Consider the following 17,529-nt stretch of genomic DNA (forward strand, 5'->3'; position numbering starts at 1 on the left):
GAGTACAATCAAGTGCTCGGGAATTCCCATTCTTCTCAATGTTATCCATTATTTGTCATGATCCACACAATCAAATGCCTTTGCATAGTCAATAATTCCTGACTATAGTCCTTGTCTATAAACACTTATCTCTGATTGAAGTTATATGTTTGTTATATATTTATGTGATTATTTGATATATGTCTCTTCAGCTCCACTAGACTGGACGCTTCATTAGTTGGAAGCAAATGGGATTGGATTTGGTTTTGCTCACTGTCAAATACCACCTACTAAGTATTGTTGCTGTTCTTGTTGTTAGTTGTCATCAAGTCACCTCCAACTCATGGCAACCCTGTGCACAACAGAATGAAGTGCTGCCTGGTCCTGTGCCAGCTTTATGATCCTTGCTATATTTGAACTCATCAGTGCAGCCACTGTGTCAGTCCATCTTGTTGAGGGCCTTCCTCTTTTTCATTGACCCTCCACTTTACCAAGCATCTTACAACATGACCAAAGTAGGTGAGACACAGTATGACCCTTCTTGTTTTCAAGGAGAATTCCAGCTGCACTTCTTCCAGCACAGATTTGTTAGTTTGTTTAGCAGTCCATAGTACTCTCAGTATTCTTCACCAACACCATAACTCAAAAGCATCAGTTCTTCTTCAGTCTTCCTTATTCATTGTCCAGCTCTCACGTGTGTATGAGGTGACTGAAAATACCATGGCTTGGGTTAGCCTCACCTTACACTTCAAAGAGACATCTTTGCTCTTTAGCAATTTAGAGAGATCTTTTGCAGTGGATTTGCCCAATGCAATACATCATCTGATGTCTTGACTGCTGCTTCCATTGGTGTTGATTGTAGAACCAAGTAATATGAGGTCTTTGACAAACCAGGAAGCCAGCTGGGGGCAGCTGCAGTGCAGTTCGGAGCAGCTTGAGGGAGGAGACAGAAGACCAGGAAGCTGGCCAGGGGTGGTGGCAATGTGGTTCAGAGCAGCTCAAGGGAGGAGACAGACCAGGATGCTGGCCACGGTGGCAGCAGTGCAGGTCACAGCAGCTTGAAGGAGGAGATAGACCAGGAAATGGGGCAGTTGGTGGTTTAGAGCAGCTTGAGGGAAGAGACAGACAGACCAGGAACCTGGCTGGGTGCAGCAGTGGTGCAGTTTGGAGCATCTTGAAGGAGGAGACAGACCAGGAAATGGGGCAGTTGGTGGTTTAGAGCAGCTTGAGGGAAGAGACAGACAGACCAGGAACCTGGCTGGGTGCAGCAGTGGTGCAGTTTGGAGCATCTTGAAGGAGGAGACAGACCAGGAAATGGGGCAGTTGGTGGTTTAGAGCAGCTTGAGGGAAGAGACAGACAGACCAGGAACCTGGCTGGGTGCAGCAGTGGTGCAGTTTGGAGCATCTTGAAGGAGGAGACAGACCAGGAAATGGGGCAGTTGGTGGTTCAGAGCAGCTTGAGAAAGACCAGGAAGTGAGCAGAGTGGTTTGGAACAACAAAGGGAGACAAACTTGTTCATCAGTTTGTCCTACTGTGGTGGCTTGCATGTTGCTGTGTGGCTGAAGACTATGCTACTGATGTTTCACATGCCAGCAAGGTTACCTATGGTGGACAGGCTTCAGCAGAGTTTCCAGACTAAGACAGACTCAGAAGAAGGAAGAGGCCATGCAATTCTTGAAGAATTAGCCAGTGACAACCTTTTGAATAGCAGTGAAACACTGTCTGATATATTACTGGAAAACTTTATGAATAGCCCTGCAACATTGTCTGATATAGTGCCCGAAGATGAGCCCCTCAGGTTGGAGAGCACTCAGGATATGAGTAGGCAATAGCTGCCTCCTCAGAGTAGAGCCAACCTTAATGAAGTAGATAGAGTAAAGCTTTCAGGACCTCCATTTGCTGATGTGGCATGACTCAAAATGAAAAAAAAACAACTGCAAGCATCCATTAATAATCGGAACATGGAATGTATGAAGTATGAATCTAGGAAAATTAGAATTTGTTAAAAATGAAATAGAACACATAAAGATTGATATCTTAGGCATCAGTGAGCTGAAATGGACTGGTTTTGGCCATTTTAAATCAGACAACGATATGCTCTACTATGCCAGGAATGACCAATTGAAGAGGAATGGTGTGGTGTTCATCATCACAAAGGATGTTTCAAGATCTATCCTGAAATACAATGCTGTCAGTGAGAGGACAATATCCATAGGCCTACAGGGAAGACCAGTCAATACTACTATTATTCAAATTTACACACCAACCACCAAAGCCAAAGATGAGGAAATTGAAGATTTTTACCAACTTCTGCAGTCTGAATTTGACAAAATATGCAATCAAGATGTATTGATTATCACTAGTGATTGGAATGCAAAAGTTGGTAATGAAGAATCACCAGTAGTTGGAAAATATGGCATTGGTGATTAGCTGAATGAAGTAGGTATTAGTTGAATGAATAAATGGATGTCGATGAATGAACACTTTTCTCAGAACTTTTTGCACATAAGCTATTGTTCTCATCTCTCTTTACTTCACCACTGTTTTCCAACTCTACTTAAATCCAGTAACCTATTTTATTCCTGTGCAGAAAGAAAATGGAAATGTAAGTAGAAATAATGATGCTAAATGAACTTTAGCATTAGGATAACTGGATAACTGTCTCTGGATTAGTTATTCACTCAAAGTGGCAGACTCAATTCTTGTCAGATATTCAGACCTTCACCTATTTCTGTATTTACTGTGCATTTAAATGTCAATCACTGTTCAGGCTGCTAGAACTGTTCTCTGTAGGAGAACCAATAGCCAGCATGATAAAAAGAGCACCAAACCAGGAGTCAGGAGGCCCATATCCTCCTTGCTTCATTCATTGTTAACCAACGTTGTCATCTTAGACATACCATTTATATCTCTGAACTTTTAACTTCTCCACCCCTAAAGTGAAGATGATCAGACTAATTTCTTAGCCCTCAGGATTGTTGTGTAGGTGATTTGGAAACTGTTAAGTACTCTGTTGTTATTTCTTAACTCTGAGAGCCAAATGGAAGTACAAGGGACTGCAAACCAGCAGAGGTCCATGCACTCTTCTCAGACCTAGTCTTGTGCTTTCAGCTGATGATTTAGGTAATTTATGCCTAACACTCCCTATGAGGTGAAGGTTGGGAGATTTTTGAAGTAACTAATGCAGCAAAATGGTTGCAGCAGTATATTGACAGAGAAGTTCCAGAAAAGCAAGCTGGCTTCAAAAGAGGGCGTGGAATGAGGGATATCATTGTTGATGTCAGATGGATCTTGGCTGAAAGCAAAGAATACCAGAAAGATGTTCACTTGTGTTTTATTGACTATGCAAAAGCATTCGACCATGTGGATCATAACGAATTATGGATAACATTGAGAAGAATGGGAATTCCAGAACACTTAATTGTACTCATGAGGAACCTGTACATAGACCAGGAGGCTGCCGTTCAAACAGAACAAGGGGATACTGCAAGGTTTAAAATCAGGACGGGTGTATGCTAGGGTTGTATCCTTTCACCACACTTATTCAATCTGTATGCTGAACAAATAATATGAGAAACTGGGCTATATGAAGAAGAACACGGCATCAGGATTGGAGGAAGACTCATGAACAACCTGCGATATGCAGATGACACAGCTTTGCTTGCTGAAAGTGAAGATGACTTGAAGCATTTACTGATGAAAATTGCATACTGTAGTCTGCAGTATGGATTACATCTCCACATGAAGAAAATAAAAATCCTCACAATGGGACCAATAAGCAGCATCATGATAAAAGGAGAAAAGATTGAAGTTGTCAAAGACTTCATATTACTTGGTTCTACTATCAACACCAATGGAAGTAGCAGTCCAGACATCAGACAGTGTATTGCATTGGATGAATCTGCAAAAGACCTCTTTCAAATGCTAAAGAGTGAAGATATCTCCTTGAAGACTAAGGTGTGCCTAACCCAAGCCATGGTATTTTAATTGCCTCATATGCATGTGGGGAGCTCTGGTAGCATAATGGCTAAAGCACTTGACTGCTAACCAGAAGGCTGGTGGTTCAAACCCACCAGCCACTCCTCAGAAGGAAGGTTGGGCAATCCTACTTCCGTAGTGATACTGCCTCGGAAACCCAAGGAGGGGACGCTATGAGTCGGGGCCGACTCGACGGCACATAACAACAACAACAATAACATATGCATGTGAGAGTTGGACAATGAATGAGGAAGATTGACGAAGAGTTGATGCTTTTGAGCTGTGGTGTTGGCGAAGAATACTGAGAGTACCATGGATTGCTAAAAGAACTAACAACTCTGTCCTGGAAGAAATGCAACCAAATGCTCCTTGAAAGCAAGAATGGCCAAACTGAGTCTCACCTACTTTGGCCATGTTGTAAGAAGGGACCATTCCCTGGAGAAGAATATCATGCTTGGTAAAGTAGAGGGACAACAAAAAAGGGAAGGCCCTCAACAAGATGAATTGACACAGTGGCTGCAACAGTGGCCTCAGGTATAGCAAGGATTGTTAGACTGGCACAGGACTGGGCAGTGTTTTGTTCTGTTGTACATGAGGTCACTGTGAGTCAGAGATGACTCAACGGCACCTAATAACAACAAATGCAGCAACAAAATCATCTTCATTCCTCCAGATTTGCAAACACTGTTCATGTGATGTTCTTCTTTCTAAAGACTATTTTACATTTTCTTACTGATATTTTCCTGTACTGACTTTGTTAATAATTGGTTTCTGAGAAACTATCAGCCCTTAGAGAATTTCATAAGAATGTGTAAAACAGAAAAGAAAGGTTCTGGCCGGACCTTAGGCTACATTGAGAAGTAAGTGAAGTTCGTTTTTGAGGTTCTCAGCCCCTCTCTTCCCTGGCCTCCTTTCCATTCTGTCCCAGAGGGTTCCTCCACTCCAGTTACAGGAAAGCACACACTTCCATTTCTTGTGAGTCCAGTGTGTGGTGGGGAAGAATCTAACAATCTCTTTCCCATTAAGGTGTAAGTGATCCAGAGGAAGTAGGTCCCACCCAGAGATTCTAATTCAGGAAGTCCTGGCCTCTATTTCTAATAAGTACCCTTGGAGAGTTGAGTGATAGACTGTGAGTGCCTTGAAGGCAGACAGTGTGTCTGTTTTGCTTACTGCTAAATCATCGGCAGATGGGGTGGGACTTGATGCACATAGTAAGTGCTCAATAAAGGGTTGTTGAATAAGATGCCACTTTAGGAGAATCAAGGGTATGGATATTTACCTCTTCCTCCTGATCTCCTTTGCAACTTTGTATATTTTTACCTTAACAAATGTTATCGAGTCTCATCAAGTTTTGATCATAGCATTTTATCTATTAGCCCAGATGTGGAGGCAGTTAGATATCAGGTTCTTCTGGAAACTATGAAAAATCATTTCACACTGGCAGCCACTTATATGGGAGACAGGTCCTGGGAAGAAAAAAATAAAAAACTTTCCCCAGGACTTTGAGCATCTGGACAGCACACATATGTAGATGTGTCCACAAGGATAAAGTGCTACCGTGCCATGAAACAGAGAAAATAGAGCATCAAGCAGTGGCAGAAGAGAGAGAATGATTCTTGCAGCCACCACACCCACTGCCATCAAGTCAATTCCAGCTTACAGCAACCCTAAAGGACAGGGTAGAACTGCCTCATAGACTTTCTAAGGCTGTAAATCTTTACAGAGGCAAACTGCTTTGTCTTTCTTCCATGGAACAGCTGTTGGTTTTGAACCTGTGACCATTTGGTTAGAAGCCCAATGCTTTAACCACAGCATCACCAGAGGATGCTAATAATGTGTAGAGAACTATTTTCATAAGGCAGACTCATCATTTGATGTTTCTCGGTTTTTTGGGGATTTTTTTTTTTAATTGAAAAATAAACCCTTTGTAAATTAGAATGTTGCAACCTAATATCATGTTCCAACACGTAAGTGTTTTTCTTCCAAGTTCATTTGGAAGCATTTCAAACAAATTGTTAGGATTATTACTTTATGGGAAAAAATCATGCATTTTTTTCCCAAATATTTCTTTCTCAACTCATACCTTCCTCTCAGTAATATTTTGCATGTTGTAATTAAAAAAAGCAAGAAAGAAACCTGCCTCTATTTTTAGATTAACACTTTTCCAAACTCAAAGAGACATCTAAATGCATACTTCCCACAGACATGGGCTGTTTTGCCAGTGTCAAACATTTAAGCCAATTTCATAACCTACATACAAGTGAACATTGTCACAGATACATACTGCCCTTAACCTTATTGTTTTACACATTAATTTTACCCTGTTATTTCTCTTAATATTGTCATTGGACAAAAGTGAGCAGACCTTGGGTGAGTCCTGGTATACAACTGTACTTGGTGTCATAGTTTTCTACTGCTGCTGTAACAGATACACCACAGATGTGTGGCTTTAATGAACAGAATTTATTTTCTTGCCGTTCAGGAGGCTAGAAGTCTGAATTCAGGACACAGGCTCAAGGGGATGGCTCTCTCTCTCTCCGCTCTGGGGGAAAGCCTTTGTCTCTTTTCAGCTTCTATTTCTAGGTTCCTTGGTGATCATGTAACATGTATCTTCCCCTTCGTTTGTACATGCTTGATTGCTTGCTTGATCTGCTCTTTTATATTTCAAAACAGATTGATTTCAGACACATCCTACACTAACACTGCCTCATTGACATAAGAAAGAAACTCCATTCCCAAATGGGATTATAACCACAGGTATAGTGGTTAGGATTTACAACACTTATTTTTGGTGGAGTGGGGGACACAATTCTCTATTCATAATGGTTAGAAACCTTCATTCATCCTTAAAGCTTAAAAAGAGGCTCAGCAGGAATGGTTTCTGGAAAGTCATAGAAATTGTAGGAGCTCTGGTAGCATAGTGCCTCAGGCACTTGACTGCTAACCAGAAGGCTGGAGGTTCAAACCCATCAGCCACTCCTCAGAAGGAAGATGGGGCAATCTACTTCTGTAGTGATACCGTCTCAGAAACCCGAGAAGGGGTCACTATGAGTCATGTCCAACTCCACGGCACATGACCACAACAACAACATGCAAATTGTGTGGAGGAAGTGCTCTGAGCCATGACCATCTGTAGTGCCAAGACAGTAGCTGGACGTCTGTGGCCAGTGCATGCCAAAGCTGAGTCTGAAGGTGAGCAGGTCTGATGAAACGGTCTGGTTAAGTCAGGGACAAAGCCAGAAACTGACTGTCCCAATATGGGGCAAGAGAAGATCCATAAGCTGCAGGCACAAAGCTGAATCAAGAGGCAAAGAAAAGTCTTGAATTGTAACCCAGAGCAGAAAAACAGATTCTCCTGAGCTCTTGGCTTTTTCCCATCTGGAGAACCTTAAAGACTTCAACAAAGATTTGGCAATGAATAGTGGCTTGTCCAAAGTCGTTCAGAAGCCAATGGCAAAGTGAACTGGTATGTAGAATTTCTAACTTTTCACCCTCCATTCAGTAATTTTTAACTTGAAATAAACGCTACCTTTAAGAAAAGGCCACAAAGATTTTAGAAAGATTCAAGGAGAGGCAGTTTACAAATTTAAAATGGCCTGTGGTCACACAAAAACCTGTTCGTAAATGTTTATAGTGACTTTATAAAAATTAGCAACAACTTAAATGTCATTTAACAAAGATGAGTAAATAATTGTGGGCCACCCACACAGTAGAACACTACTCGCCCAACAATAAAAAGAAACAAACTATTGATATATTCAACATCATGGATGAATCTCAAATGTATTATGCAAATAAAAGAAGCTAGATCCAGAAAGTCTACATACTGCATTTATATGACATTCTAGGAAACAGGTCAACGGATACCAGGGAGTAGAAACAAGGGACTTGACTATAAAGAGGCATGGGGGACATTTTGGGATAGTGAAACTGTTTTATATCTTGATTTTGGTGCTTGTTACACAATTGTAGGCAAAAACACAGTGACAAATATTACGTGAGTCTACTTACATGAAATATCTAGAATAGGCAAGTATATAGATACCAATGTTTATTAGTCATTACCAAGGGCAAGTGGGAGGGGGGAAAAGGGACGCTCAATGGTTAGAGGATACTGAGTTTCTGTTAATGACAATGGAAAAATAGATAATGGTAGTGATTGAACAACATAATAAACTAATGTCAATGAATTGTACATGTGATGAATGTTGATAGGGTAAATGTTCTGTTACATATTTATTTAGCACAATAAAAAAAATTCTCAGAACTGAATACTAAAAAGGATGAAAGTTACTATATATAAATCATTATTTAAAAAAAAAAAGTTAAAGAGAAAAAAAATGTAAATCTGGGAGGAAGTGTGGTGAAAAAGGTAAGAGTATGGTCTCAGAAGCTAGATTGCCTGTTTTAAAATTTGGCCCTGATACTTACTTATTGTGGCTCTCTATACCTCATTTTCTGCACTTATAAAATGTGAATAATAAGAGTACCTACCTCAGATGAACTTGGAGGACATATGCTGAGTGAAATAAGTCAATAACAGAAGGACAAATATAGTATTAGTTCATAATTGTAAAAAGTCAAGGAAAGATTTATATGTGAAGGAAACTTTCTTTGTTGGTTACCAGGGGTGGGAGAGGAGAGGAGGAAATGCTACAAAAAAAAAAAAAGAATATCTACCTCATGGTACTATTGTAAACATGAAAAGTTAATATTTTTTTTTAATGTTTAGAATGTTTTATTTGAAATATCTTTGAACAATCATTCAGTATATCCTCAAGATAAATTCACAGAAGTGGAAATGTTGTGTTAAAGTGTATCCACAATTTAAATGTTCATATATATCAATAAACTAACTTCCAAGAAAGTTGTACCAATGTGTTCTCGCATAAACAGAGAATATGAGTTCTTGGTCCTCTATTCCCACCCAATGCTGCATTGTACTTATCTTTTTAATCTTTTCCCATTTGAAAGGTCAAAAATGATATCACAGTTTCCCTTTTATTTGTATTCTTTTATGACTAAAGAGGTTGAACATCATTTCATATATTTATTGGTCATAGGTATTATTTTTTTATGTCAAGTATCTTTTTATAACCTTGCCCTTTCTATTGGAATGTTCATATTTTTAATGACTAATTTGTAATAATTTGATACATCTTAGGGATGATAATAATAATAACATTTTTTTTGCTAGATGCTAGACATTCTTATAAGCATTGAAAAATATTAAATTTTTAAAATTTGGTAAGGCATCTATAATAAATATTTTCCCCAGTGTCTTTGATTTCTCTTTCAACCTTCTCAGATTTTTTGCTAACAAAGTGAAAATTTAAAAATTCTTAATAATTTCTGTCTTTTTTTGTCATGTCTTGGGGAATCATAATCTTTTCATACAACTGTTAGTTTTGCCTTCCCATGCTGCTCATTTATTTGGAAGTTCTTTGTGGCAGTTCTCATTGTCCAGAATTATTCTGAAATAGTACCTTTTTAAAATCCCAAAGTAAAAAGAAAATGTTTGAGGACATTTTGAAGTCTCTTGGTGGTGTAAACAGTTAAGATGTTTGACTGCTAACCAAAAGGTTGGAAGTTCGGATTCACCTGGGAGTGCCTTGGAAGAAAGCCCTGGCTGTTGATCTACTTTCAAAACATCAACTTTTGAAAATCTAAGGGAGCACAGTTCTATTCTGACACACATTGAGTCACCATGACTCAGAATGAACTCAATGATTTTATTCTTTTTTTTATGTTTTTAACAAGGTAAATGAGAAGAGGTGAGAAGAAATAAGGTACCAATAAGAAGGTAACAAGAAGTAAGAAAGGCTCACTTAGCTTATGAAATATAGGTGCATGACTGACTACAGACACTTCTCCCAAAGAACACCTCTGGGTGATTTTTTAATCCAATTCTGTCACCTCTCTTCCTTCCTGTTGTCTTGTCCTTCTGTCCCCTATTCTTGTAGGAAATGTCCACTCTCCCACTCCTCACTGAACCCTGCCCACTTCACTCTAAACTTCAAATTCATACTCAAAACAAAGCTGATGTTTTCAAATAGAACTTCTTCCAGCTCTAAAATTTCCTTCATAGATTAGTGAAATCAGACTCCCCAACCCAAACACGACTTTGAAAGCTTGGCTCTTTTCTTCTTCCTAATTTTAAAATAACAATACTGGAGGAAACAAATACAAAATGTTGGTGTAATACATCTCCCATGACCTCACATTTTTAGAGATGTTTTTTCTTTCCAACTGATCCTGCATTCATGCTAATGCCCCCTTTTTGTTTCCTTAAAAGTATTCAGTTGTTCCATCAAAAGCCAAAAGGAAAATAAACTATGTTTCTCAGGCAATGTGAGGTGATAACTAAGGTTTCCAATGTTTTAAGAACATTTTTTTGAATTTTTATTTGCCAGACTGTTATTTCTTCCAGAAAAGAGACCACTGAGTGTCTCTGTGTAGAGAAAGACAAAGTGTTGTTTTGTTATTTTGTTTAAGAGTATACCTTTAAGAAATTTCTATAAGAAAGGAAAGTAAACATAAAATAATGGCCTGTTATACAAAATGATGGAGAAAGTTTACATAGTACTGAGTCCAAATGTCAGCATCAAATTTATTTTATCTCCAGAATATCATTGAACCTCTTAATCACTGAAGTATGCATGGTTTTAGGAAACGTTATCGTTTATGCGTGTACATGTGTACGTATGTGTGTGTCTCACAACAGTGCTTATCAAAACGAATCACATATTTTAGAAAAACATATTGGACAGAAATACAAATCATCAAATCAATTCTCTTCCCCTAGAAAGATCTAAGAATGTTAAGGGCTTGAGCATAAATATTCTGGCCTTTTCCAGCAGGCAAAATACCAAGGTGGTGTCTCAAAAGACAAACATACTTTTGTGGTAGATAACTTTTTTCTTGGTCTCTGAATAACTGTGGCCACATTCTCATAATAAAGAAAATTGTGGTCTATTTTGCTAGTTATTTTATTTTTCCAGAGTAGAAAAAACCCCATCCTAAGGCACAGGAACTAAAGTTTCTAAAGGGAAAAGATTCTACCTCTCACTTTTAGGAGAGTAACTCTCAAATTCTCACTTGTAATGACAATCCAGTTGTGACATAGTTGCATTCCTACTGGCTCTAGATTACTTTCTAGGATCTGAAGCCTTTTGTGTGTGTGTGTGTATATGTGTCTCTCTCTTTCAAGATCTTCAAGTGCATATGCAAACTCTGGCAGAATTTAACTGTGATTTACATTAGTTTATGAGTAGGAATCGACTTATTGGCTAGTGGGTTTGGTTTGGATTATATTAATACCTATCTTATTCTCTCTATTTCTTTATCTTTAGTGTATTATTTCATTATGCTTTATTCTCCTATTTAACAGGCATTTATGAAGTCCCTGCTCTGTATCTGGTATTGAGGATGCAAAGATGATTTATTTTTTCATTTATCCCAACCCATAGTCTATTGTGATTTAGTTGATTCCTACTCATAGCAACCCTAAACAGAGTAGAACTGTTCCATAGGGTTTCCAAGGCTGTCACCTTTATGGAAGCAGACTGTTACATCTTTCTCCCATGGAGCAGCTGATCTTTCAGTTAGCAGCCAAGTATTTAACCACTGTGCCCCCAGGACACCTTACTAGTCCATACTATTCCATGAAATATTCATGATATGCAGACATAAAGAAAGATTCCTACCCTGTTGTTGTTGTTATGTGCCGTCAAGTCGGACCCGAGTCATAGCGACCCCTCCTTGGGTTGCCAAGGCAGTATCACTATGGAGGGCTTAAAGTCTTGTTTTCTTAGTCATTTGCAGAGAATATGTTCTTAAAATTCATCTGTATGTATATATGTACGTGTATATGTGTGTGTGTGTGTGTACACATATATGTACATGTAAATGTATATATAACTGTGCATATATAAAATGTCTAATCTTGATATATAAATAATTCACATTATTTTGAGCCAAGAACAAAACATTTAAGTCCTTAAATTGGTTTTCACACAAGTCTGTCCTATCTTGTGTTGTGTCAAATGATAGGGATTCAGGCCAAGGGCCACCTGTGCTACACTTGTCCAAATTTTTCTTGACTACATGGGAAAAACAGCATTCATGTTTCTTCAAATCAGTGGCTCTTTTTCCTCTGATGTAGTAAAAATGCACTGATATGCTGGAAGAGAAAATATTAACAGAAAAAAATTAATGTAAAAATAGTTGAAATTCTGATATAATTTATCATTTATAATTTTACAAATTGGTAGATTTAGAACTTTGGCTTCTAATTTCAAAGATTTGAACCTCTGCAAAATGTGATTTTATTCCATGAACCATAGTTGACTGAGTTGGAACCCTTTTCTAAATGTATTCTTTAATCTTGCTTTTACCAGAGGTCTTTGGATGGCTGTGTTTGACTGACTTGAACTTAGTGTACACATCTTTCTAAATATGTAGCTTTGGAGTGAAATTCAAGGAGCCCCAGTGGCACAGTGGTTAAGTGCTTAGCTGTTAACCAAAAAGATGGCAGTGAACCTACCAACCACTTTGTGGGAGAAAGATGCAGCTGTCTGCTTCCATAAAGGTTTTGGCCTTGGAAACCCTATGGAGCAGGTATACTCTGTCCTATACTCTAACTCACTATGAGTTGGAATCAACCAGAAGAGAGAGGGGTTTGATTTGGGCATTAGGTTGGGTTCTCCCTGAGCCAACATTTGAGACAAGGATTGAGTACAAGCAGTTTATATGAGAAATTATGCCAGGAAACACCAGTAATGCAGTGGGACAGACACATGGACAGGAAGGATACCAATAAAAGGGATATCACCAAGTAGGTTGTCACTATGGGCAACTGGGGCTTAATCTGACTCAGGAACTCTGGGACACAGAGAAGAACATGCCTCAGAGCTATCCCACTTTAAGGGCATAAAAGCTGATCAATTTCTCATCTAATTCCCATCCATTGTGGGATGTGTGCCATTCCCAGACCACTTCCTGCCTCCCTGGCCCGGCCAGGAGAAGCCGTCTGGAGGAGCATTGTAGGTGCTTGCCATCTGACTCTGTTCTCATGTACTGGAAAGGTGAGTACTGAGGGAATATGACTACAAGTTGTTTGCCTGTGCAAACTCCATTAAACTAATTTGACTGGTTTTCCCTTTGGAGTGGCCAAATAAGTTCCCGGGAAGAACACACTCAACATTTCTCAAGCTGAAATAATTGAAGAAAAAATTTAAGCCTCAAGTTGCAATATTGAAAGATTCTATGGGCAAAACACTGAATGATTCAGGGAACATCAAAAGAAGATGGAAGGAATACATAGAGTCACTGTACCAAAAGAACTGGTTGACCTTCATCCATTTCAGGAGGTGGCATATGATCTAGAACCAATGGTACTAAAGGAGGAAGTCGAAGCTGCAATGAAGGAATTGGCAAAGAACAAGGCTCCAGGAATTGATGGAATAACCATTGAGATATTTCAACAAATGGATGCTGCACTGGAGCACTCACTCATTTATGCCAAGAGATTTGGAAGACAGCTACCTGGCCAACTGACTGGAAGAGATCCATATTCGTACCCATTCCAAAGAAAGGTGATCCTACACAATGTAGAAATTATCAAACAATATCATTAAGATCACACACAACTAAGATCTTACTGAAAATAATTCAAAAACAGTTGCAGTAGTATATTGACAGAGAACTTCCAGAGGTGCAAGCTGGATTCAGAAGAGGATGTGGAACAAGAGATATCATAGCTGCTGTCAGATGGATCTTGGCTCAAGGCAAAGAATACCAGAAAGATGTTTACTTGTGATTTATGGACTATGCAAAGGCATTTGATTGTGTGGATCATGACAAATTATGGATAACATTGAGAAGAATGGGAATTCCCAAACACTTGATTGTACTCATGAGGAACATGTACCTTGACCAGGAAGCTGTCATTCAAATGGAACAAGGGGACACTACATGGTTTAAAATCAGGAAGGGAGTGCGTCAGGGTTGTATCCTTTCCCCATACTTATTCAATCTATATGCTGAGCAAATAATCTAAGAAGTTGGACTATATGAAGAAAAATGTGGCATCAGGATTGGAGGAAGAATCATTGACAACCTGAGATACGCAGATGATACAACTTTGCTTGCTGAAAGTGAGGATGACTTGAGGCACTTACTGGTGAAGATTGAAGAACATAGTCTGCAGTACGGATTACATCTCAATGTAAAGAAGACAAAAATCCTCACAACTGGACCAATAAGCAGCATCACGATAAATGGAGAAAAGATTGAGGTTGTCAAAGAATTCACATTGCTTGGTTCTACAATCGAGGCCAATGCTTCCATTAGGACATTAGATGATGTGTAGCACTGAGCAGGTCAGCTGCGAAGGAACTCTTTCAAGTGCTGAGGAGCAAGGATGTCTCCTTGAGGACTAAGGTATGCCTGACACAAGCCATGATATTTCCAATCGCCTTGTTTGCATGTGAGAGCTGAGCAATGAATAAGGAATACCAAAGAAGAGTTGATGCTTTTGAGTTGTGGTGCTGGCGAAGAATGCTGAAGGTACCATGGACTGCCAAAAGAACTAACAAATCTGTCTTGGAGGAAGTGCAGCCGAGATGCTCCTTGGAAGCGAGGATGACCAGACTTTGTCTCACCTACTTTGGTCAGGGGGACCATTCCCTGGAGAAGGATGTCATGCTTGGTAAGGTGAAGGGTCGATGAAGAAGGGGAAGGCCTTTGATGAGATGGATTGACATGGTGGCTGTGACAATGGGCTCAAGTATAGCAAGGATCATGGAGCTGGCATGGGATCAGGTGGTGTTTCATTCTGCTGTGCATGGGGTCACTATGAGTTGGAAACAACTTGATGGCACCTAACAATAACAACAAATAAATTCCCATTTTCACTTCTGTTTTTACTAGAATTAACCAACTTTCACTTCAATTGTTCTAAGTTTTCTTTTGTGGCCATTATTTCTATCAAGTTCACTTTTCTCACATCTAAATTTTAGTTTGTGAGGATATAGCCACTGTTATTTTTATTTTTATTTGACTGCTTCTACCAGTATTCAATAGCATTCCATACACATTGCGGTCAATTCAATTCTGACTCATAGTGGCCCTGTAGGATAGAGTAGAACTATCCCATAGTATTTCCAAGGCTGTAAATCTTTACGGAGGCAGACTGCCTCATCTCTCTCAGGAGTGGCTGGCAGGTTCAAATCACCCATATTTTAATTAGCAGCTGAGTAGATTTACATTTTAGTCTCACTGAGCCTCAATTTTGGGAGCTCTGGGGGCACAGTACCTAAGGCATTTGACTGCTAACCAGAAGGCTGGCAGTTCAAACCCACCAGCCACTCCTCGGAAAGAAAATTGGGCAATCTACTTCCATAGAGTTACTGCCCTGAAACCCAAGGAAGTGTCGCTATGAGTCGAATCTGACTGGACAGCAGTGAGTTTGTTTTTGTTTTTTTTTCTTTGAAGCCTCAATTTTAAAGAACCCTGGTGGTGCAGTGATTAAGCCTTGGCTGCTAATGAGGGGTTACCAGTTTAAACCCACTAGCCACTCCATGGGAGAAGAACCTGGCAATCTGCTTTCTTAACAATTATAGCCTAGGAAACCCTATGAGGCAGGTTTACTCTGTTCTATAGGGCCTCTATGAGTTGGAATCGACTTGTAGCACACAAGAACAATCTTCAATTTAATCATCTGCAAAATTGCAGAAATTTGCAAAGTTTCTAACTCCTTGTTTGGAATCAATTAAGATAAATGATTTAGAAAAATTGCTGGTCCAGAGTAAGTGCTTAATATATGCAATTTATTATTATTAATATTTAACATCATTAAAATGATTTTCATTTATTCCATATGCCATTGACCCCTTTCCCCACAGTAGACTCACCATCCAGACTAGGCATAAAGAGCAAATGGTTGTGTCGAAATGACAGTCAAAATGTCCCACTTTAGGGAAAATACTTTCCTCATACGGTTATTGCAACAAATAAATAAAATAATGTCTGTAAAGGGTCTGATACATAGTAGACACTAAGCACATGTTTTCCCTTTTGCTTTTCTTGGGAAAGGTGCTTTGAATCTGGGGACTAGGAGAAATAATGTGATGATGACTTCGTCAGCATTTCTTTAAGACTGGCTTTCTTAAATCCAGAAGGGTTTGAGATGTACTGATTTATGTATCATATTGAGTTGATTATAATGAAGCTCCAGTATACCTTCCAAAATGGTATATTTTGAATGTGATTTGTCGTTCTTATTTTCTACCTCTCCCTCTGAAATCAGCATGTCAGAATGCTCTTTGTATTATTTATGATTATAGCATAATCAATTGTTTTACAAAACTTGTGCATGTGCTATGTGTTTTTGTCTTTTTTAGATTTACTTGTGGGTGCATTTGGAACAGGAAAAGTAGTGGTTTACAGGTATGTGGTTGGTGGTATGCAAATGTTCTAGTTGTTTCAAATTCATTTTCTTTTTTCTTTTTTTTTCCTTTTTTGTTACTTTTGCCGTAAAGAGCATATCCCAGCTATTTATTGTAGAGATTATTTAGATCTTCTTTTTTAAGTTTGGTGTTAGTTTTGCTCTTTTTTCCAGTTTTTAATTTCATTGTTGTTGTTGTTATTTGCCGTCGAGTCGGCCCCAACTCATAGCGACCCCTCCTTGGGTTTCCTAGGCAGTATCGCTACAGAAGTAGGATTGCCCAACCTTCCTTCCGAGAAGTGGCTCCTCTGAATTTTTATTTTCAAATCTCAGGACCAAACTTCCAGCCTCTCTTTAACATATTGTTAAATAAGATACGAATCTTAGCAGATCTTATAAAATGACCCACTTTTTAGTTGTGAGTACATTTGCATTCTTCTCTTTGCTTTGGAAATGCATTGAAAGCAAGCCTGGACCCTAGAATAAGGAGTAGACTAGGAATTGTTGTTGTTTTTGTTATGTGCCATCAAATTGGACCCGACTCATAGCAACCCCTACTTGGGTTTCTGAGGCAGTATCACTACGGAAGTAGATTGCCCAACCTTCCTTCCGAGGAAGACCAAGAATTAGCAGCCTCCAAAAGCAGGTATTGAACAATGGCTGGAATGTGACAAACCTGGATTCAAAGCCTGGCCCTTCATACACTCATCAATTGTTAATTCTGGATAAGCTTCTATAACTTTCTTAGCCTCTGGTTTACCATCTGTAAAATAGAGATGGTATAATACTTAATTTGCAAGGTTATTTATTAAAATGAAGGGAGAACCTATATATAAAGTATACTAATAGTAATTAGTTTGTGCTCAAAAACGTAGTTCCTTTCTCTTCTTTTGCCCTTCATTCTTCCTTTTTCTTGAAAACAAATTTATAGGCATTCAAAATATTATGTCAATAGGATTTTCTTTGTTGGTTACCAGGGGTGGGAGGGGAGGGGAGGGAACGCTGTTAGATAGATAGAGGTAAGTATTGATTTGAGTGAAGAGAAGGGCAATGTACCAAATGTGAGTGACCAATATGGCAGCATTGAGGATGAGAAAGACATAGAGAGTTACATGGGCAGTAC

General features: G+C 39.0%; 1 protein-coding gene across 1 annotated transcript in view; it reads left to right on the forward strand.

Moving 5' to 3' along the window:
* The window catches only part of ITGA8 (integrin subunit alpha 8), a 330,607-nt gene that overhangs the window by 172,443 nt on the left and 140,635 nt on the right, over positions 1 to 17,529 (forward strand). Inside the window, exon 14 of the mRNA XM_007956731.1 lies at positions 16,363 to 16,408. Coding sequence (XP_007954922.1) covers positions 16,363 to 16,408 — 46 coding nt within the window. The remainder of the gene's footprint in view (positions 1 to 16,362; positions 16,409 to 17,529) is intronic.

This window comes from Orycteropus afer, unplaced genomic scaffold, assembly GCF_000298275.1.
Source record: "Orycteropus afer afer isolate SDZICR_OR568_19922 unplaced genomic scaffold, OryAfe1.0 scaffold00655, whole genome shotgun sequence".
Lineage (NCBI taxonomy): Eukaryota > Metazoa > Chordata > Mammalia > Tubulidentata > Orycteropodidae > Orycteropus > Orycteropus afer.